The sequence below is a fragment of the Lutra lutra genome, chromosome 7, assembly GCF_902655055.1.
Source record: "Lutra lutra chromosome 7, mLutLut1.2, whole genome shotgun sequence".
NCBI lineage: Eukaryota > Metazoa > Chordata > Mammalia > Carnivora > Mustelidae > Lutra > Lutra lutra.
In genome coordinates, this window is record NC_062284.1 from 136,199,081 (window position 1) to 136,222,894 (window position 23,814).

The 23,814-nt window shown below is 43.0% G+C and overlaps 1 protein-coding gene across 1 annotated transcript in view; it reads left to right on the forward strand.

Annotated features, from left to right (window-relative positions):
* Positions 1-394: 394 nt before the first annotated feature.
* Positions 395-23,814, forward strand: part of GOLGA5 (golgin A5) — a 33,625-nt gene continuing 10,205 nt past the window's right edge. The window contains exons 1-8 of the mRNA XM_047737723.1: positions 395-658; positions 2,593-3,166; positions 8,918-9,145; positions 10,908-11,127; positions 12,023-12,146; positions 16,524-16,727; positions 20,343-20,513; positions 22,925-23,053. Of these exons, the coding sequence (XP_047593679.1) occupies positions 2,623-3,166; positions 8,918-9,145; positions 10,908-11,127; positions 12,023-12,146; positions 16,524-16,727; positions 20,343-20,513; positions 22,925-23,053 (1,620 nt within the window). The 5' untranslated portion in view covers positions 395-658; positions 2,593-2,622. The remainder of the gene's footprint in view (positions 659-2,592; positions 3,167-8,917; positions 9,146-10,907; positions 11,128-12,022; positions 12,147-16,523; positions 16,728-20,342; positions 20,514-22,924; positions 23,054-23,814) is intronic.

Consider the following 23,814-nt stretch of genomic DNA (forward strand, 5'->3'; position numbering starts at 1 on the left):
AAGGTGTTTCCCGACCGCTTAAAATCGTCTCGTTCCATCATTGGTTTATTTAACATCTGTCTCTGCCACTAGAAAAGAAGCTCCGTGAAGCCAGGGAAACTGTTCTGTATTCTCATCTCCTCCCCTGGGTCTTCAGCATCCTCCTCCGTAAAACCTGCAAGCGAAGGAGGAAGAGGGAAAGGAGAAGGCTGTCTGGTCCACCTGGGTCTCACGCCCCGCCCAACTCAGGCCTCAAATTCCTTGGGGGCGGGGCACCGCCTGGGTCACCCACGCGCGCTGCAGCGGGGTCCCGCCCCCATGGTGGGCGTGGCCTACAATGTTATGCCCGCCGCGTGCGGGCGGTCTCCACGGGAAGAGAGCTACGTCACAAGCTCCAGGCGGAAGAAGGGCGTGGCCAGGCGCGAGGACCCCGCAGCCGCCGGCGCCGCCGCCTGAGTCGCTCTCAGGTGGCTGCTGTCGGCCCGGGCCGCTCAGGCAGCTCGGAAGTCACTCTGTTTTGGGGTCCTCGCCGCCCTTCCACGTCTCCCGGAAGAGTAGCCGGGCCGCCGCGGGGCCGGAACTAGGTTTACTCTGCCGGGCCCTCTTGCCGCCCGCTGCTGAGTTGGGGGGCGGCCCGGGAGGGCGACGAGGCAGCGTGCACCCCCTCCGCAGTACTCAGGTGAGGCGGCAGCGTGAGCCCTGCTGGCCGGACGGGTCCGCCTAGGGCGTTAACGGCCTTAGGCGCGGGGCTGGCCTCCCCTCAGCGGAGACTCTGGTCTCCCCGTTTTGAGGGGGGCTAAGAGAGGGGATAGGAGAACCCCCTGGGGCCTCAGCAGGTGTCGTTTAGTGCCCTCCCCTCTTCTCCTTCCCCCGCCCCAGCCTGGTTTGAGCGCTGCTCCCGCTCCAGGGGCTCTGCGAGCGGGGTGGGGAGCGAAGTGGGGGTCTGTAACTCCTCTAGTTGGGATCCACTGATGACAGATCCCTAGGACGCACCGGCTGACCCCAGCCTCCCTTCCGCTGTGTTGATATCTGACCCTCGAAGCAAGTCCTGCCACTGTTGTCCGTGGACCCCTCCCCGTGCCACCACTGTCACCCGCTCTTCGCCTCCGTGTGGGCCATTTCTTGGGGGCAGTGTTGAGAAATTACTTGAGGGCACTGCACCTCTGAAGTCCGCTGGAGTTTGTCACTGGGGCAAGTGCCTGGGGCCCATGTTTGTATTTAATTGGGTAATCAATATTAAGGCACGGGGTTTTGTTTTAAAGCCCTATTAACCTTAAAATGGGAGGCGAGATATTAATAAGAATTAATAATAAGAGTGTTTAATTGCCTCATTACTAAGGACCGCTTGCTGCCCAATCACCACCACTGTCTACTTGAGAATAAGACTTTACATCTGTAGGGAGTTTTACATACCTCCTTTGGATGACTCATAAACTGAAATACACAGCGTCCCCTCTTGTACACAGCAGGTTTAGAAGGTGAATTTCTTCTTGAGGTTATTCAGATCCTGAGAGGCTAGATGAGAAGGGCAGGAGTTCAAAAGAAGTAGGTTTGGCTGACTTAGATTTGAGTTCCCCAGCTGCCATCTACTCCCCATTTGTGGAAAAAAGGTTATTGTTACCGACCACATAATGTGGTTGTGGAAATGATGTGTGATAAAGATAATGAGACAAGAGAATATCAATAAACCATGAAGGGCTGTGAGGGGAAAGCATAACATATGAACAGAGAATGATACGACCTAATCTAGATGGAAGGAAAGAAAAGAGCTGTGTTTTGGAGCCGAAGACTTTCAAGGGGAGACTAAGAACAAGAAAGAGTTAACAATGAAAGAGCATTCCAGGCAAAAGAAACAATGTGCACATTCAAGAAATAGATATTGACTTTTTTAATAATAGAACACTTCTATGTCTATAAGGACTAATTACTTTATCGTTCTGATTCATTCTGGCACGCCATAAGCACTCAGTTTATTTAGCAAATAAATGGCTATGCAGCCTTTTTTTTTTTTTTCAAACTTCTGAATTTAGCCAATGTGCACATAGTGGGTACTGACTATTTAAATTATTGTGGGTGCACTTTACACAGGTTATATACACCTAAATTATCCGTAATAGTGCTGCATTTTAACATGAAGACGGATTTAGTATCAGGAGTTTCTTCAGGTTTTAGCACCTTAAAGCAAACTAAAGGGAATTGTTTCTATTTGGCTATACTGCAATTTTGCCATATTCGTGATTTGCTATTTGAATGCTTTTTGCTATATTAACATTTGCCTTTTGTTGAAATAGGAGTTGTAATGGTAGTGATAGGTGTAATGATTGCGGTAAAAGAGAAACTTCTAAAATGATGTCTGCCGTGTGTCAAGCGTTTTGCAAAGTTTTTTTTTTTTTTTACATAATTTCATCTTAAAACTGTCCTATAATGTAAGTACATTTAGTTTCCTCATTTTCTATATAAAGCTGCTCACTTTCAGTGAAGTAATTTGCTCAAGGTTATATAGTAAGAGGCAGGGTTCGGCTTTCAGTCCAGGACTGTGTGACTCCAGAGTCTGGTCTTAACTGCTGTGCTCTGCTCTTAGGCCACACTGATCCCATTTTGTCCTTTTTACAGGTTCACCAGTAGGATTTTTCTGCTCCCATCATGTCTTGGTTTGCGGATCTTGCTGGAAAGGCAGAGGATCTTTTAAATCGGGTTGATCAGGGGGCCGCAACAGCTCTCAGTAGAAAAGAGAACAGCGGCAACGTCACCTACAACAAAAATGCTGAGTACCCTGAACTTCAGCAAAATATGGATTTGACTTACCAGACTGGATCTAAAGCTGCATATATTTCCTCAGCAGCTGATAACATTAGAAATCAGAAAGCCACTCTCTTAGCTGGCACTGCGAATGTAAAAGTCGGATCGAGGACATCCACGGAGGCTTCCCATCCTGTTGAAAATGCATCTCTTCCTAGGCCTTCGTCCCAGTTCGTTCGAAGAAAAAAGTCAGAACCTGATGATGAGCTGCTGTTTGACTTTCTTAATAGTTCACAGAAGGAGCCTACGGGGAGGGTGGAAATCAAAAAAGAGAGGAGCCGGACACCTGTTCCTCCGAGTTCTCGGACAGCAGGTGCCAGCTCTGTGACCACCAGCATAACCGCCGTCAAAGCCACGGAGGAAAATCCTTCTGGGAGCCAAAGCGATGGTAGCTAATTGGCCCTCTGTTTCTTTTAGAGTTAAGCAAATTGGATGTGTTACCCTAGTCTAAAACGTTTTGGTCGTGTTTCTCGTCCTCTGTTTTGTTCCCTTTCCCCACTGGTGTAAAGGCAGTCTCTGAAGCATGGTATAAACTAGGGAGACCACTTGGCATGCTGCTAGTCAGCACAGTTATAATAGGGACCTTTAAATGCTGTTGGGTAACTTTACCCAGCCTAGCATCTAAGAATTAACGTCCAGAATGATTTTCTAAGATATTTTGAAATACAGAAAGAACAGTTTTAAAATCTGAAAGAAAACATCGTTTTGGATTTGGGACTGTCTCATTTCTTTCTGGGATTATAAAATAGGAGGCTGTACTTCACATATATTCTGGATACTGAGAATTTTGTGTGTGTGTTTTTCTTTCCTCCTTGCATCCCTGGGATGTAAAGCTGAGAGACTGAAGTTCAAGTTGAAGGGTTGAAGGCATTGACCTAGTAGTGAAGTAACAGGTTAGAATGCTGGTGTTCGGTCGTTTGATTTGCTGTGAAATTACTCTACGTGGGTATCTTCTCACCTGCAGAAATGGGGTTAACATGGTAATGTGGCTAATTCAAGTACCTACTAACCATTTTAAAGGTTTTATTTATTTGTTGGTCAGAAAGAGAGAGAGAGCAAGCATGAGCAGGGGGAGCCATCAGTTATGTACGGTGATGAGATGATGAGATGAAGAAGCAGGCTCCCTGCTGAGTAAGGAGCCTGATGCGGGACTCGATCCCAGGACCCTAAGATCATGACCTGGGCTGAATGAAGGCAGACACTTAGCCAGCTGAGCCACCTAGGCATCCCCTTCCCATTTTAAAATAGCAATGTACATGACCGGTTCTTGCGAGATTCTTTGTATAAAGTTGATGAATGGAAGCTTGTTATTTTCTTAAATGTTACAGTGTTTCCCACAGTCTTGGCTGTTGGTGAATAAAAATCTGTCTTGTATCTTGGAGGTTAAAGTGGTGAAGAGGCAAGTGGTTGGGGCATTCAAGACCAGATCATGCAGTAGCTGTTGACTAATTATGTACGCCCACATGGCTAAATTTCTCCCCACAGAGTCTGATGGGTTAGACAGACATGTAAACAAGTAATTTACATGTATATTAGTATATAGGATAGTAAGTATAGTGATTGTGATATGGTTAGAGTATTGTGGAGGCACTAAGGAAAGTAACTAATTGTCTAAGGTATTTAGGGAGGGATTCACAGGGGTCTATAATTTGAGCTAGGTCTTAAAGAATGAGTAGAAATTTTTCAGGTGAAAAGAAGAGGGGTTGGAAATCTGTTATAGGCATCTAGCATCATTCATTGAAAATATTTCCTTTCCCTTTCAATCTGCAGTATCACCCCAGGCATATTATCAAGCATCCATCTATACATCACTCTGTTTCTGGGCACTCAATTATGTTTCATTGGGTTGTCTGTTTTTGTGCCAATGCCACGCTATCTTTTTTTTTTTTTTAAGAGTTTATTTATTTATTTGACACAGAGAGATAGACAGCGAGAGAGAGAACACAAGCGGGCCACAAGCGGGCGGCGTGGAAGAGGAAGAAGCAGGCTTCCCGCTGAGCAGGAGCCCGATGTAGGGCTCAGTCCCAGGACCCTGGGATCATGACCTGAGCCGAAGGCAGCCAGCCAACAACTGAGCCAGCGAGGCGCCCCGACCCATGCCACGCTATCTTAATTAATGCAGTTTTATAGTGTTTTGATACCTCCTAGAGAAATTTCTCCCACCGGGTCCTTCAAGAATGTTTTGGCCATTCTTGGATTTTTTTTGTACATCCATATTCATTTTAGAATTTGCCAAGTTTCACAAAACTTCTGTTGGTCTTTTTATTGGGAGTCCATTGCTTCTATATGGACGGTTAGTTGAGGGAGAATCAGTGTCTTTACAATACTGAGGTTTTTCACCCATTATAACGTGGTATAATCTCAATTCCGTTCTTAAGTGTCTTTCACTAAGATTTTATTGTTTTCTCCATGAGGGTCTTGCATACTTTTTGTCGAATTTAGTCTTTGAAACTTTTAGGTGATATCTTTTAAAAATTTTTGCTTTCTGTTGCTGATATATTGGCCTTTGACACACAGTAACCTACATAGCTCTTAATCTTCATATTTTTCTGTACATTCATTTAGATTTTCAGCAGTACAGTATCTGAATAATGACAGTTTGGTTTCTTAACTTGTTTATCTTTAAAAAAAAATCTTTTCCTTGCCTCACTGCATTGGCTTATGAAAACCAGTTTTTTATCTTTGTCTTCAACAGAAGGCTTTGGCTGTCTTACCAAATATAATGTTTGTGTAAGGTTTTTCATAGGTATTTTTTATCAGGTGAAGAATGTTTCTATATATCTAGTTTGAGTTTTTCTGTTAAATTTTAGTAACATTTTTTTCCTGTATGTAATGAGGTATCTGTGATTTTTTTTAAAATTTTGGTTCTTTAATATTGATATGGTATACAAATCAATTGACTTTTTATAACTTAAAACCAAACTTAACTTTCAGTTTGCTAATATTGTGGTTAGGATTTCTGCATTTATTTCATAAGCAAAATTGACTGGTAGTATTGTTAGGTTTTGGTATTCCGGTTATGTTAGCCTTATAAAATGATTTGCAAAGTGCTCTCTCCTTTTCTATTGTCCTAATTATTTGATGTAAGATTATTTGTTCCCTGATTGTTTGCTAGAACTCAGTGGTAAAACCATCAGGGCCTGGGCTATTCTTTTTTTTAAGATTTTATTTATTTATTTGAGAGAGCATGAGCAAGAGAGAGCATAAACGGGGGTGGGGGTTGGGAGAAGGGGAGAGGCGGAGGGAAAGGGACAAGCAGAATCCCCGCTGAGCAGGGAGTCCAGAGTGGGGCTAGATGCCAGGACTCTGGGATCATGAGCTGAGCTGAAGGCAAATGCTCAACTGACTGAGCAACCCCAGGGCCCCTGGGGTATTTTTAATGGAAGATTTTAACTACTGATTGCATTGGCTTTCCATTTCCTCTGTTTTTGGTGAGTTACATCTTTTCCTAAGTATTTGTCTATTTTATATACACTTAGGGGGATTATATTTATTTTACTTAATTTCAGGTAAATAATGAAAGTATCACAGCCAAAAAAAACCCATTTGTACATTAATCATTCATATTAACCCTGCAGAAACCAAAGCTTGATCACAGATACAGAAAAATAATATCTGGCACTGTGCTAAATGCCTTTTTTTCAAATAGTGTTAATGAAGTGTAACTGACATAATAAATTATACTTAAGTATATAATTTGGTAGGTTTCAACATAGTATACATTTAAAAATTTATTGGCATATTGTTTATGATATATCCCTCAGAAGACCATTTTAATTCTCTCTAGCAAGTTTCTTTTCTGTTTTATTAGTTTCTGGTCTTTATTGTTAATTTCTGCTTTGAGGTTTATTCTGCTGTTATTAAAGCCTTTAAGGTGGATAGAAAACTCATTGATTTTCTTTCTTTTCATTTTTAATGTAAATATTAAAGACTATAGATGTCCTTTTAAATACTACTTTGGATGTATCCCACAAGTTTGGATATATACTTTATTTCTTTTGAAAAATTTTTATTTTGGAAATTTCAAACATATCGAAGTAGATTTTGATGACTCCCTCCAATATTACGTTTTGTCTGGCTATATTAATCAACATGGCCATTCTTGTTCTATTTATACCTTCCACTTTCCATCCCTTTTTTACCTCTACTGTCCACAGAATTATTTTGCAGCAAATTACAGATCTCATATCATTTCATCTAGAAATAATTCATTTTATTACCCTAAAAAATGCTAACTTTTTTTTAAAAGATTTTATTTATTTGAGAGAGAGACAGGGAGCGTACAAGCAAGGGGAGGAGTAGAGGGAAAGGGACTAGCAGACTCCCTGCTAAGCAGGGAGTCCAAGCTTGATCCCAGGACCCTGAGACCATGACCTGAGCCAAAGTCAGATGCTTAACCTACTAAGCCACCCAGGTGACCCAGAATGTAAACTTTAGAAACAAACATCCACACCATCATCACCCTGAAAATGTAATAATTCCTTGATATGATCTAGTGCCTAGTCATTATTCAAATTTCCATTTCTCATAATTTTTTCTATATGTTGAAATGCACAAATCTTAGCTATACAGATAAATGGCTATACCTATGTAACCCACACTTTTGTGATAACGCTTCTTTGCCCCCTTCCCTCATGTCCCTTTCCAGCTAATCTTTCCATCCCACTTCCCCAGCTACCACTGATCTGCTTTTTTTCACCTTAGTTTTTTTCGTAAAGTTTCATATAAATGGAATGTTGTAGGATATACACACTCTTCTCTGATTTCTTTTGCTCATCATGTTAGTAAGATTCATCCATGTTATTGGGTATATCAATAGTTTGTTCTTTTTTTATTTTGTAGTATTCTACTGGAGATATACCACAGTTTATCTCTTTTTTATGGACAATGGATTGTTTCCAGTTTTGGGTTATTGTGAATAAAGCTGCTATGAACATTTTTGTACTTGTCTATTTGTGGGAAAATGTTTTCACTTTCAAGCCTGGCAGGGGAGTCACTGGGCAAAATGTCACTGGGAGTATTTAATTTCATAAGAAACTGCAAAACCTTTTCCCACAGTGGTTATACCATTTCGTACTCCCACCAATAATCTGAGTTCTGGCTGCTCCACGTCTTTGTCAACGTTTGGTGTTGTCTGTTTAATTTTAGCCCTCCTAGCAGGTGTGTACTGGTTCTCACTGTGGTTTTAATTTGCATTTCCTTGATCCCTGAAGATGTTGAGAGCTTTTTCATATGATTATTGATCACTTGTTTGTCTTCCTTTGTGAAGTGTCACCTCTTCTGCCCATAGTTATTTAGTCCATTTTATCGAGATACAGTTCACTTTTTAGCACAAACATAATTTTTTTTAGAGTGAGTAAAAAATGCATTTGGACGGACACCTGGGTGGCTCAGTTGGTTAAGCGTCTGCCTTCAGCTCATCAGGTCATCAGGTCGGGCTCTCTGCTCAGCAGGAGCCTGCTTTCCCCCTTCCCCCTGCCTGCTGCTCCCCCTGCTTGTGCGCTCTCGGGTGCTCGCTCTCTGCCAAATGAATAAATACAATCTTCTTAAAAATGCATTTGGATCACGTTTAGTCCAAAACAAGATGATTCTGAATTTATGAGTCTCTGTCTCTTTGTGTAAGGCCTTTTAGATTCCAGTTTGGTATGTAACAAATGGCTCTGACCTACGATTACTGTCTTTGCCTTAAAACCCGCAGCTGTTCTTTTGTGCTTTTCTAGTATTTTCACTGTTGAGACTTTCCTCTTGGTTTAGAAAATGCTTTAGAGACAGAGGGAGACTGAAACCCTTTTTTCCTAATCCCAACTGCTTAGATGATCTCTTGATTTTCTTCCTTCCAGAACTATATTCTTCTGTCTGTTGTTTATCACCATTCATTCAGTATATCCAAAATTTGAGATCCTTAGAGATCTATAGCCTCCATGTAGGTGAATGAAATTTCATCAGAAGGAAATCTATTGAGAATATAAGTTTGCAAAAAAAAAAAAAAAAAGAATGCGCTTTTTTTGCCCTTTTTTTTTTTTTTTAGCTCCAGCAGTCAACTTGAGCCAAAAGGCATTCTACCAAAGTAAGCTACTAATGTGTATGTGGTGAGTGTTCCAGTGTAATAAAAGTGGATTCTTTTTTTTTTTTTTTACAGTAACCTCTAATAATTCAGATTCTGGCCATGAAGGTCAAGAGGATTCTTCAAAGGAAAATGTATCATCAGGTGCTGTCCCCGCTGACCGCAGCCCAGCACCTAGTCACGATGGCAAATCACATGAACTGTCTAATCTTCGATTGGAGAATCAGCTGTTGAGGAATGAAGTTCAGTCTTTAAATCAAGAAATGGCCTCATTACTTCAAAGATCCAAGGAAACTCAAGAAGGTAGAGCCTTATTTAAATTGTGGAGGGTTAGGAATTTAACATTTCAAAAATAAACTGAAAACCTGATTACATCGAAACTTAGAAATATTTCACATGAGACTTACAAAACCCGGTTTTCATAGAAATATAGGGCCCAGATTTAGAAATAGAACCAGTCATCCTGGGCACCTGGGTGGCTCAGTGGTTGAATCCTCTGCCTTCGGCTCAGGTCATGATCTCAGGGTCCTGGGATCGAGTCCCGCATCGGGCTCTCTGCTCAGCAGGGAGCCTGCCTCCTCCTCCTCTCTCTCTCTGCCTGCCTCTCTGCCTACTTGTGGTCTGTCAAATAAATGAAAAAAAAAAAAAAAGAACCAGTCATCCTCCTACTAATCTGAAACAGAATGTTGCCTTTGTTTGGCCATTCCTTAGGAGTCATAAAATTTAAGAACTGGGGACATTAGTAATTATCTGGTTCATTTGATCTCTTCTGAACCTTCGGGGGAGCTGTTGATGAACCAGAGGTGGGGTTAAACAAAGGAGTGGATACCAGTAGACAAGGTCACAATATCGTACTGCTCCAGGGGATGTAAAGTGAACATGGAATTCAGTTTGAATAATACTCTCTGGAAATACGCAGTGAAGTGGCCCTAGAGTAGAAAACTCTTGGATTCCTCAGAAATGGGTAATTTAAAAGTAAATAATCTCGGGCGCCTGGGTGGCTCAGTGGGTTAAGCCGCTGCCTTCGGCTCAGGTCATGATCTCAGGGTCCTGGGATCGAGTCCCGCGTCGGGCTCTCTGCTCAGCAGGGAGCCTGCTTCCCTTCCTCTCTCTCTGCCTGCCTCTCTGCCTACTTGTGATCTCTGTCAAATAAATAAATAAAATCTTTAAAAAAAAAAAAAGTAAATAATCTCATGAATGAGGTGATGGGGGGTGGACTGTGTTAGTCTTAATGTAAGTGTGGCTGAGGGAAAATAAAAGGGAGAAGCGAAGAAGTCTCTGTCTTGGTTCCTAGCAGCAATTAGAAAGGAGTGTGGGGACAGTAGGAAAAGTTTTGCCAAGACATGGATGGAGGCCCAGAAAGTTTAGGGCTTGTTGGACTGACTTCAGAAAAAGCTTCACTTTACCAGACTAATAAAGACCTAGAAATAGAGCTTTTCCTGAGACCCTGTAGAGTTTGCTTCAATATAAAAAAAATTTTTTTTTTGCTTGCAAACTGCTATTATAAATGTGTGAGAGTGTGGAAATCTGCACCGCATTGCTCTTCTGGCACCAGTGTCCTAGATTTTTTTAAAAAATAGCGTCTTTTTGCTACAGTGATCAAGAGAAACACATTCTCTCCTGCCTTTTATCTTCAGGTTTTGATTTTGTTTGTTTTCGTCTTACCGTGGGGTTCTCTCTGTGCCCTTGATTTGTATTTGCATTCTTCCTGTCACTGGCAGAACTCAGCAAATTCACCGACTGGGCTACTGTTCTGAACGCTGCCGTATCCTGGTTTGGATTCCCAAATGCTTTAGGATATGTCTCAGAAAGATTGTTTTTGTAGAAGAGCAGCTACCATTGTGCCCTTTCCAACCTATTAACTGTGATACAGGTGGGAACATTGGCCTTGAGAAGTGGGTATCCCACTTGAAGCAAATAATTGGAAGACACTTGTAAGCTCTTGATTTTGGTAGTAAGCCCTACAGGGACACAGAGGAGAGTCTGTGAGCTCTGAGAAAAGTATGTCTGCTTGAAGAGAGAAATCTCTCTCATTATTATTACTTTTTTTTTTTTTTTTTTAAAGAATTAACCAAAGCAAGAGCAAGAGTTGAGAAGTGGAATGTTGACCATTCAAAGAGTGATCGAATAACCCGAGAGCTCCGCGCCCAGGTCGATGACCTGACTGAAGCCGTGGCTGCCAAAGACTCGCAGCTGGCCGTGCTGAAAGTGAGGCTGCAGGAGGCCGACCAGCTCCTGGCCACGCGCTCCGAAGCCCTGGAAGCCTTGCAGACGGAGAAGTCACGGTAGCTCATCCTGGTGATAGTGACAAAGGGACTAGAAAGAGTCTTCCCCGTGCAAGTAATGATGAACACTGTAGTGTAGACTGTTTTATGAAAACTTAACTTTTGAAATTTAGAGAGGGATAATTTAGCTTTTGGTAATGTTGTAAATGTGCGTGATTACAAGTTGATTTATTACTTGAATCTTGAGATGCGTTGTTAGCAAAATCTGAATTTAAAAGTACTTGAAGAATATAGTGTCCTTAACTTTTTTGGGCATATAATGATATGTGGTCTTTGCTTCTATTTGGATGCCTAAAAATATAGGTTACATTCCTTTAAAAAGCGAAAAGATTTCTTTAAGAATATTTTAGTCAGGGACGCCTGGGTGGCTCAGTTGGTTGGACGACTGCCTTCGGCTCAGGTCATGATCCCGGAATCCGGGGATCAAGTCCCACATCAGGCTCCCAGCTCCATGGGGAGTCTGCTTCTCCCTCTGACCTTCTCCTAGCTCATGCTCTCTCTCACTGTCTCTCTCTCAAATAAATAAATAAAATCTTTAAAAAAAAAAAAAAAAAGAATATTTTAGTCAAACCATCTTTTTTTTTTAATTTTTTTTTTCTTTTTTTAATTTTAGGGAGAGAGGGGTGGGGGAAGGGGCAGCAGAGGGAGATGGGGAGAGAGAATCTCAAGCAGACTCCATGCTGACCATGGAGCCCAACACGGGGCTCAGTATCACGACCCTGAGATCGTGGCCTGAGCCGAAACCAGGAGTCAGATGCCCAGCCGACCACGCCACCTCGGCACCCCAGTCAGATCATCCCTTTTGTGCCATCAAGCTGATGCCTTGAAAGTCATTGCACCTTCTCACTTGGACACGGTGGCAATAAGTCCTTTCAAGTGATGCCTTTTCTTGTAGAATAATGCAGGATCACAGCGAAGGCAGCAACCTGCAGAACCAAGCCCTGCACACCCTTCAGGAGAGACTGCATGAGGCGGACGCTGCCCGGAAGAGAGAGCAGGAGAGCTGCAAACAGATGCAGGTTAGAAAGGAGCGATGCCTTTCTGCTGTCTTAGAACACAGTTAGTCTGTGATAAAATCCTGCAGCACGTTCTCAGAAAAATATGTTCCTGTGACAACAACTAAGTATTTGAAAAGTTAGCCTGATAACTTGCTAAATTTACTTAACCTTATGTGTTGGATTGCAGTGAAAATAAATTTCAACATCCTCTGTGATCCATCCACAAGGCATTGGCTGGAAGCGTGGGCACTTTTCTTCTGAAACGGTCTTTGAAGGGGTGGTGCACGGGTTGGGCAGTGGTCCTAGAGCAGCCCCTCAGCACCCCTTTAAGAAAGGAATACACTTAAAGTAGTTAATATTCAGTAGAGATAGATTTTTTTTTCACTTTATTTTGTTGTGCAGCCAACATTACCATTATTTGATGAAAAGCTGATTTGGGGGGCACCCGGGTGGCTCAGTGGGTTAAGCCTCTGCCTTCGGCTCAGGTCATGATCTCAGGGTCCTGGGATCGAGCCCCGCATTGGGCTCTCTGCCCGGCAGGGAGCCTGCTTCCTCCTCTCTCTCTGCCTGCCTCTCTGACTACTTGTGATCGCTCTCTCGCTGTCAGATAAATAAATAAAATCTTTTAAAAAAAAAAAAAGGAAAAGCTGATTTGGGCCCTCTTTTTTTTTTTTTAAGATTTTATTTATTTATTTGACAGAGACAGAGATCACAAGTGGGCAGAGAGGCAGGCAGAGAGAGAACAGGAAGCAGGCTCCCTGCCGAGCAGAGAGCCCGATACGGGGCTCGATCCCAGGACCCTGGGATCTTGACCTGAGCCGAAGGCAGAGGCTTTAACCCACTGAGGCACCCAGGGGTTGGGGCCTCTTTCTTAAAACTAGATGGTGCTGAAAAACTTTTGAATAAAGTACTTTGCCAGATGAGGAGAAGAAAACTGATGTGAGCCATGTTTATTTCTTTATGTAAGCTTTTTCTCATTCCAGCTTAATCTGATTCATCTATTTCCAGAGAAAATTGTATATAATATATGTAGAGTTTTAGTCTTTTTTTTTTTTTTAAGATTTTATTTATTTGACAGAGAGAGATCACAAGTAGGCAGAGAGGCAGGCAGAGAGAGAGGAGGAAGCAGGCTCCCTGCCGAGCAGAGAGCCCGATGCGGGGCTCGATCCCAGGACCCCAGGACCCCGGGATCATGACCTGAGTCGAAGGCAGAGGCTTTAACCCACTGAGCCACCCAGGCGCCCCTAGAGTTTTAGTCTTTTTTTTTTTTTTTTTTTAAAGATTCCATTTAGGGCGCCTGGGTGGCTCAGTGGGTTAAGCCGCTGCCTTCGGCTCAGGTCATGATCTCGGGGTCCTGGGATCGAGTCCCGCGTCGGGCTCTCTGCTCGGCAGGGAGCCTGCTTCCCTCTCTCTCTCTCTCTGCCTGCCTCTCTGTCTACTTGTGATCTCTCTCTGTCAAGTAAATAAATAAAATCTTTAAAAAATAAAAATAAAAATAAATAAAGATTCCATTTATTTACTTGACAGAGAGAGATCACAAGTAGGCGGAGAGGCAGGCAGAGAGGGAGGAGGAAGCAGGCTCCCCACCAAGCAGAGAGCCCGATGCGGGGCTTGATCCCAGGACCCCGGGATCATGACCCGAGCCAAACGCAGAGGCTTTAACCCACTGAGCCACCCAGGCACCCCTAGAGTTTTAGTCTTAAATGAATTCTTTTGCATCTAGTTTAGTGATTCTTATCCCTGTCTACACATTAGAATCACTTGTGGAGCTTTTAATATTTTTTGATGCCAGGTCTCTACTCCCAGGGAGTCTAGTCCCACAGCGTGAGGTCGGGTGTAAGCAGTGGTGTTTGAGTTTCATAAGATTCACAGATGTGTCTGTTGGCCAGTGAACCACTGGTTCATACTCTCTTTTCAACAGGTGAAAATAGTTTATTCCTGAAAGTAACTATCAGCTCGTGTGGGCTTTTTGGAAATCTAATGGATGTATTTATTTATCACAGTATATCCAAGGTACTATCATTTTGGGGCACCTGAGTGGCTCAGTCAGTTAAGCGTCTGACTCTTGATCTCAGCTTAGGTCTTAATCTTAGGGTTGTGAGTTCAAGCCCTGCGTTGGGCTCCATGTTAGGCATGGAACCTACTTAAAAACAACAACAAAAATCAAAGTACTATAATTTCAACATATAGTTAATAATAAAAATCATTAATGAGATATTTTACATTCTTTTTTGCAACTGCTTCTTTAAAATATGGTATATTTTGTAATTAATTCAGTCATAAATTTTCTTTTTCTTTTTTTAAAGATTTTATTTATTTGACAGCGAGAGATGCAGTGAGAGAGGGAACACAAGCAGGGGGAGCAGGAGGAGAGGGAGAAGCAGGCTTCCCATCAAGCAGGGAGCCAGATATGAGCCTCAATCCCAGGACCCTGGGATCATGACCTGTGCCGAAGGCAGCCACTTAACAACTGAGCCACCCAGGCACCCAGTCATAAATTTTCTTACATAATACTTGGTCTATATTTAGATTTCATAAATTTGATAGGTAAAAAAGTAATTCACATGCCCAGTTGTTCTAAACATACTCAGAAGTGTTTTCCACTAACAGTGCCTCAAAATTTAGGCATAGAGTACACCTACGGTGTAGCAGTTCTGTCCTAGGTGTGTACCCAAGAGAATTGAAAATATCTGCCCACACAGAAAATTGTACACAGATATTCACAGCAGCATTATTCACAGCAGCCCCAGACTGGAAATAATACACGTATCCTTCAGTTGCTGAATGGGTAAACAAAGTGTGCTATATGCATACAAGGAGATACCATTCAGGCATAAAAAGGAAAGAAGTCCTGATTCATGCTACAACATGGACGAACCTGTAAGACGTTAAGTGAAAGAAGGCGGCCACCAAAGGCCACGTATTAGATGATTTCACTTACATGAAGTGTCCGTAATAGATCTACAGAGGAAAATAGATTCATCATTGCCAGGCGCTAGAAGGAATGGAGAAGTGGTTAGAGGATCTCCCTTTGGGGTGAAAATGTACTGATATTAGGTAGTGGTAATGGTGTACAATTAACTCTGAATACAGGGCAAACCACTGAACTGTACACCGTAGAAGGGTGAATTCTATGGTGTGTGAATTATATCCCAATGAACCTATTATTAATTGAACTAAGTTTTTTTATGTTTAATTAAAGTGAATTAACAAAAATTAAAGTTAATAAACAAAAATTCAATTCTTAGATGCAATAGGCACATTTCATGTGTTTAGTAGAGATTAGCGTAGTCCTCTTGCTCTTTTTATTTAAAACAGGAGTTAATATTGGATCAAAGGTTTGTGGCTTTAGCTATTGGTGTGTGAACTGTAAATGCTTTCAGACTTCTGCCTCACCTGAGTGTTCTGGTGATGGGAACTTTTGAGAATAAAAGTAAAATAAAATCTCAGAACTAGATAGGCTAGTAAGTGATAGGCATGTGTTTTTCTAGAATGTGCTTTGGAAGTTTCTTAAGCTAAAATAATTATATTTAATAGTTAACTAGAAAATTTGAAATAGAAGGAAAATGTTAACCATGCTATTAAAAAAGATGTAGCTGTTTACTTATCTCTTCAGTTTGCTTTTTTTTTTTTTTTTTTAATATTTATTCTATTTATTTGAGAGTGAGAGACTTAAGCAGACTGCGAGCTGAGTGCAGTACCTGATGTGGGGCTTGAACTCCTGACCCTGAGATTGTGACCTGAGCTGAAACCACGAGTCAGATGCTTAACCGACTGAGCCATCCAGGTGCCCCTTCATTTGCTTTCTGATAGACTTTCTGTTTTATTGATTGATCAGCTTGTATCAGGCTGACCAGATTCACCTTGGAAATATCTTAAACAGATTTCCATTTCCAAGCATCATCTTGGAAATTCCAAGTCAGTAAGCCTAGGGAAGGCTTTGGGTGGTGGTATTTGTTTAAAACTCCTTAACTGGGGCATCTACATGGCTCAGTCAGTTAAGTGTCTGCCTTTGGCTCAGGTCATGCTCCCAGGGTCCTGGGATCGAGCCCTACATTGGGCTCCCTGCTCAGCAGGGAGTCTGCTTTTCCCTCTCCGTCTCCCTCTGTGCTCTCTGTCACTCAAAATAAATAAATAAAATCTTTTAAAAAAAGAAAAAATAAATATAACCTTCTAATCGATTCTGATGCATTGCCATGTTTGGGAGCCAACAACCTTCAAGTCCCTAGTCTTCAGTTCCTAAAAAATGAGGTGTTTTGTTTAATTTTTTAGCCTCCCTGTTATGTTGTTGGGCTGAACTAAAAAAAAAAAAAAAATCCTATAAGACATCTGATTGGATGGTTGGTAAGATATATTTCAGAGGACATGATCTAAAGATGATATAAAAATTTGTCACAGAGTGAGTTTGCAGCGCGCCTAAACAAGATGGAAGTAGAACGTCAGAATTTGGCCGAAGCAGTCACTCTGGCAGAAAGAAAATGTGCGGAGGAGAAGAGGAGGGTTGAGGAGCTGCAGCAGCAAGTCAAAGTGTGCAAGGCCGGCTTGGAGTCCTCCAAGCAGGAGCTGACTGACTACAAGCAAAAAGCTACTAGAATCCTCCAGGTAGGCAGGAAATGTCTTGGATGTTAAGATCTGCCAGGTTGGAGATGCTTTCGGACTCCGTCTAGATCTGCGGGAGGATTTACTCGTGTTCGCCCGGGTTGGCTCACTTCAGGTGACTTCCTGCTCCGAAATGGCCCTTGTTGTACCGCCTTTCTTTCTTTTTATTGACAATTCATTCTGCCACAGCCTCTTCACCTGTCACCTTAAACATGGCAATATCGACGTTTGTCATTAGGCAGCCATTTTACCCTTCCTGGCGGATCCCCCATTGAGCTTTTCAGAGCCCGTGGTCTTGGCCTCACCCAGCTTCCCCCGTGTCACCTCATGTAGTCCTCGGCTTCTCTGTCCTTTGCCTCCTCAAGGAAAGGTATCCATTCATCTTTCTCTAGGAGGGTTTTCCAGCCTGTGCGCTGGTTCCTCGTCTGCTGTATGGAAGCTCTTCCTCCTAATCTGTCCTGTCTCCGTTTCTTCCTTTCTGCCGCCTTTTTCTGGCTCAGCTTACTCAAGAGCATACGGTTGCTTGGTGGAAGATCACAGACTAGGTCCTGGAACTCCTGCTTAAGGAGAAAGCAACCCTTTGTCTTTTTGGACCACTTGGATCCATTTCCCTGTTGTTTTTTTCAGTATCAGACTTATTAGAATTATCGTAAGTATGCCGTCTTTATTTTAGAGCTGTTAACTCCTTCGTGTAATTTCTGTCCCTGATACATTTCTGAAACTGTCTTCCTAGATACCTTTAATGACCTGAATACATATTTTCTTCCTTTTCTTAATTTCCATCCACTTTGATTGGGGTAGAGCACTGGACACCATTAGTCCTGCCACCTTAAATTCCTGCCTCTGGTCCCACTCGAGCTGCCTTCTCTCCCTGTCCTCTCTCACTCCTGAGTCTCCAGAGACGAAGAGTCCTTTCAAAATCGGGCCCCACCCCCCTCACTGCTTCTTAGGTGGTGTTATCCTGTACTCACTCCGCTTCTGTCTGTCACCTCGATGTCACTTAAGCGTGTCTCCCAGCCTCACTTCCTGACCCCATTTTCTAAATGCCTACCAGGCTTCTCTGTGTGGGATGCACCCCTCTCCCCCCAGCTTCTTGTTCATTCTCTAATTTCCATAAATACGACACCTTCTTCCCAGGCAATAGAGCTTGAGCCATGATAGCGTTTTGATCCCACACCCATGAGACAGCATATCCATTCCTCCAGACGGTCCTTTCCGACTGCTTCTGCCGCGTCACTCTGATTTATTACTGAGCACCTAACTATCCATGAGGCATTATGATAGATGCTGGGGGTGTGTTTTCTTTCTGTAAGGAGCATTCAGTTAGCAGAGGGACACCGAGGTACTCGATGTGACGAAGTTTTTGATGCAGTAAGCCCTTAAAATCTGTGAGGGGACGTCAGGGATGACCGGATGACACGGTGTAAAAAGGAACTTGAAGCATGGGTGGGAAGGCTCATGGTAGGGAAGAGATTTCAGTCAGAACGGCTGTCCCAGAGCAAGGGGTGTCCGAGGGAGCATGACATCTTTACTGGACACCAGCTGGTTCCTCCGCTGGAGCATGCAGGCTTAGGGATCAAGTGGGGGCCGGGGCGGGGGGAGAAAACGCAGTGAGGGGCAGAAGCCAGAGACCATGGAGCGCCTCACATCCTGCACAGAGGAGTTTTGATTTTTATCTCCTAGGCAATGGTAGTGGGGAGAGGTGAGAGACTGAGCAGGGGGAGAGTTGGCACCAGGCAGGGCCCTCGGGAGGTGCTCGGTAAGCCTCTGTGGACATTGACGGGTGAGGATGGAGTGGTGAGAGGGGGATGGTACAGAGGAGCATATCGGAATTAATGGTGAGAAGTGACAGGGACAAGGTCTAGTTTGTGGCAGTGAGGGTGGCAGATGGGATAGGTCGGAGGTGGGGTGTGTGCGACTTAGGGATTCAGCTGGAGGAAGGGGAACTGCAAGTGGACCTTAGGAGGACTCGTTTCCGGAGCGCATGAGCGATACGCCCCGTGTAGTGCAGCAGAGACCAGGAAGGAGAACAGGCTCGCGCCGATGGGCGTTTGGACAAGTGACAATGAGTTTGTAGGACTGATGTGACACCGAGGTGGAAGTTTCAGGAAGGCAACCAGAAGTAGAGGCTTGAAGCTCATCACAGGGGGCTGGACCTTTACTATGTTGGGGGGCAGAGAGAGAAAATTATGTGTGTTATAGAAATATGAAAAATACGGAGAACTTTGAAGAAGTCACCCATAATTCTACCACATGAAAAGAAAAACTATTTTTGATGGAGGAGAGCACCTCTCAGATCCTCATATTGAAGGCAGAAGAGCTGATGGCCCTTATAATTACAGCATTTCTTAAACTGGTCCTCCCACATCGAATCTCTTCTTCGAATTCATCCTTTCCACCAGTGCTCAGCAAACTTTTACTGTAAAGGGCCAAATAGTATATATTATAGGCTTTGCAGGTTCTATGTGGTCTTCATCGTATACTCTTTGTCTTTTTTTTTTTTTTAATCATCCTCTAAACATGTAAAAATCATGTTTAGCTGGTGGGCTGTATACAACGAGGCCACAGGCCAGATCCGGCCCACCAGCCATAGTTTGTGAACCCGTTTGATACACTGCCAGATTAACCCTCCTAAAATGGATCTCTGGCCATGTCACTTCCCAGTCTACTTTTTAGTTGTTTGTTTTAGCCTACCAGATAAAAGTCAAACATTTTAGCCTGGCATCTGAAGCCCCCCAGGTTGGCTCTAAGATCCTATCGGAGCACATCTCAACAATACTTTCTTGTACGCCCTAATGCTTTTTGCATTATTATGTTTTGTCCTGTTCTCTCCACACCTGTTAAAATCCTAGCCATTGGGGCTCCAGGGTGACTCAGTGGGGTAAGGCCTCTGCCTTCAGCTCGGGTCATGATCCCAGGGTCCTGGGATGGAGCCCCGCACCAGGCTCTATGCTCGGCGGGGAGCCTGCTTCCCCCTCTCTCTGTGCCTGCCTCTCTGCCTATTTGTGATCTCTCTCTGTCAAATAAATAAATAAAATCTTAAAAAAAAGTAATAAATAAAATAAAAATAAAATCCTAGCCATTTTTCAGGGTCAGCGTAACTGCTGCTTTCAAGTAAAGCCTTCTCTTCCCCAGTATGTGGTTTCTCCTTGGAACCCTGCAAGTAATCTTAGCAGATGTGCCTCTCAACTTGTTTATTGCCTTATATTGGATATTTGTAACTTCCTTTTTAGTTTATAAGGCAGAGGGTACCATCCCAAATGAGAGACCTCTTAATTGCATGGGACTCTGAGCAGAGTGCCAAACCCATTGTAGGTGCTCCGTAAATATTTGCTGAGTAGCATGTGATAGAGATAAAAAGCATGAGAAAGGATGAGAAGAAAGTACAAGGGAAATCTTGTTAATGACAAGCTTTCAATAGTCACGTGGTCCTGGGGACTAAAATCCAAGGACCGTGTACAGCAAGGCCCTGCTGAGTTCTTATCTCAATGTGGGCTTTCTTTGATGGAGAACGTAATTGGACTATTTCTGTAGTGGCTTAGTTGGTGTAATATTGATGGTATTCCGTATACAAGCTAATGTCTGTTTTGCTTAAAGATACTTCTTTTTTTATAATAGTCTAAAGAAAAATTGATTAACAGCTTAAAGGAAGGATCTGGTTTTGAAGGCCTCGACAGCAGTACTGCTAACAGCATGGAGCTGGAAGAACTTCGGCACGAAAAGGAGATGCAGAAGGAGGAAATACAGAAGCTGATGGGCCAGATACATCAGCTGAGATCCGAATTACAGGTAAGATCGAGTATGGCTCCGCAGCACAGACAGCCACTGACCCCAGTGATCTGCAGGTGAGCGGCGGTGGTCTGTATTTTGGGAGAAGTGTGTCAGTGAGAGGGTGTGTGGAACTGGTGTGGGAATAGTGGTCGCCGTGTAGTAATGCATCTAAGGCGATCGGTTTCCTGTCCATCGAGGGACAGTGAAGTCCTGGGAATAACAAACAGAGGTAACTAGATGAGATCATTAAATTCTAACCTTATGCCCACCATATGCCAGTCATCTTGTGGGCTCAGGGTTACAACAAGGATCCAGACAGAGTCTTCATATTTATGGATCTTATAATCTAGTGGTTAAAAAACAATTGAGATCTGGGCTTGTCTATAAAACTGGGACATTTTCTGATACTGGAATGGACACAGAGACAGTCCCTTAATTATACTTTCACGAGAAATTTTATGATTTGTAGTTTATGGGTAATTGCTGTTTTTAATCCAAAAGTAAGTTGGACCTTTTGTTTAGGTTAAACATGGAGCCTCTGATATAAATATTATAGGAGGAGCCTCTGAGAATGAGGGAGGACAAGGTGTGGGCTGATAAGCTTTCTTTAAAAGAAAAACATTTTGCGAAGAATATTCATCCATGCATTAACTCAGCAAACTATTGGTTCGTAAGATGGACAGGACCTACAAGAGGAAAGTGTGGAAGTTGTAAGGCCAGGGTTTCTTACCTAGAGTGTGGGCTTGAATACCAGATTTGGATAGAGGTGTCCCGTCTTTGGCACTTAGTAGATCTGTTACCTGCACGAGACGCTTCACCTCATGGAGCCTTAGTTTTCTCATCCATAAAGTGGAGATAAACACAGGTTCTCCTGTGGATAAAGGTACGTGTCAGAGGGCCGAGCATTGTTCCTGACATGCATCAGGCCCTCAACAAATAGTAGCTAGTGTCACTTCTAGACTTCTTATTAGCAAGTACAAGAGCTGATCGAGGCTTATCGTCCTTGTAGTCTGTATGGCTGGATTGTTTTTTCTTTAATTAATTTTGAATTCCAAAGACTTCAGTCCTGTGAACCTAGAAACTGAGTAGATGCTAATCCTGTTTATACCTTGTCTTATTTATTATATGTGTATTTGGGTGAGATTATAAAAAATATGACTCTTTTTATTTAATATCCTTACCCCAGCATCATTGAGGACATTGAGCATTTCTCAAGAAGTTTATAAAATCTACAGTAAGGATTATGGTATATCTAGCAACATGGGAGAATTGTTAATGCCTGTAATAGCTAAGAACTTTCTGGACAGGCATTGCACTAACCTCTCAGCGTCAGCCTTCCATTGATTCCCTGCTGTAATCCCCCAAGGAAGATGGTATATTCTCATTTTACAGTTTGAAGAAATTCAGTCACAGAGAAGGAAAGTCGCTTCCTATAACTTGTAAAGTAACAGGATTAGAACCTTAGTCTGTCTGATTCCAGAACACGTGTTTTGTTTTGTTTTTTTTCCAGAATATGTGTTAACTACCCACTGCTCATACTGTCTGCCTCTCAGGAGTTCATCTGATTAAGTCAACTTGATGACAAAGATTAGAGTACCTGCTACTAACCCCAAAAACTCAAGGAGAGGGGGAAATAATTGTACTTCTTGTTGCTTTCCTCTAAATCCACGAGGCTGTGTAACTAGAGTAGCACGCTGGTGTTCTTATCTGGGCCTATCATTAATCCCCTGTTCTTTCAAACAGTACGTGAAGTGCCAAAGTTTGCATAGATGAATATAAAAAGACTGTGCCAAAAGATAAAAAGCAAATTAAGATGCTGATTTTAATCTCTTATAGCACTGTATGGACAGACACCTGGTTAACCCGTACAGGGGTAAATACAGAAACCTAGAGTCATGTTCTTTGCCACTAGTAAATTCCCCAGGAAATCTAAAAGGTGGTTTTGAGTTTGAAGAAGTAAGAAATAGAGAAAGATAAAAGAACAGATAATGGTAATAAAGCTAAACAATGAAAAAAGAGGCTAACCTCAGGTGAGATGAGAGAGAAGTTACAGTGCTACTGGACGCCCACGCATACAAACTATAACCTGCCATTCCAGGGGCCATCTTACGGATGTTATGTTTCTGTTCCTTTGGAAATTGTTAGCTTTCGGTTAGAGCTGTACTGTCCCAGCCGCTGCGGACATCCTCATCCAGCCCCGGGCTTCCTGCGCTGTGGCGGCTCTAGGATCCGTCTGTTTCTCTCACTGTGGGCTGTGGCGTACAGTTAAGTGGCTGCTTACATGCCCCTTTCCAGGCTGAGGCCATGTCTCACTTGTCCCCAGCCCTCTGGTGCCTCCTGAGCCCAGTTCATGGCACAGCGGGAGTACTTGAAAGATGTCGAAGTGAACAATTGATTACTGCTTTCACATGTGGGGCTCGTCGTTTCAGGATGTGGAGGCACAGCAGGTTAGCGAAGCAGAATCAGCAAGAGAACAGTTACAGGAGCTGCAAGACCAAATAGCTGGGCAGAAAGCCTCGAAACAGGAGCTGGAGGCCGAGTTAGAGCGACAGAAGCAGGTAACGATCCTGTTTGTTTGTTTGTTTTTAAAGGTTTTATTTATTTACTTGAGAGAGAGCGAGCATGCACCCCAGTGAGAGAGCATGAGTGGGAAGAGGGGCAGAGGGAGAAGCAGACTCCCCACTGAGCAGGGAGCCCAGCGTGGGGTTCCATCTCAGGACACGGGGACCATGATCAGATGCTTAACCGACTGAGCCACCCAGGCACCCCGCAGGTAAGGATTTTAGCTGGACGGTTACCAAGGAAGACGCTTTGCTGCCGGTTCTCTGAGGAGACTCCAGTGAAGCAACGTACTGAAGTTCTAGCGGAATGGGTATGGAGTGGTGATGGTAAAGGGGACCTACCGGTCCTCTGCTGTCTTGTTACCACCCACCCTCACTGTTTAATTCACAGATAAGAAATAGACCCGCAGAATGGTTATGGGACTTGCCTAATCTCACACAGTTAACCGGAGAATAGACTAGAACCCAGAAGGCCTGTCCCAGACTCCTTGCTGCTACCTTGTCTGTGTTTTATTATATCTCCTCGTTACAGTGTGTATGTATGGAAAACTTAAAAACATCTGTTGATTTTCACATTTTACTACATTTGTATTTTCTAAGAACAACAGTAATATTATCTAATAGAAATATAAATATAACATTAGTGTGGTAATAGACTGATCTTTCTATTTGAGAAGAAATATTTATAGCCTGTTCTTACAAATCATGTTTAAAATTACATTTCTTTGTTCAGTTGGCAGTTGTCTGCTCCCCAAACC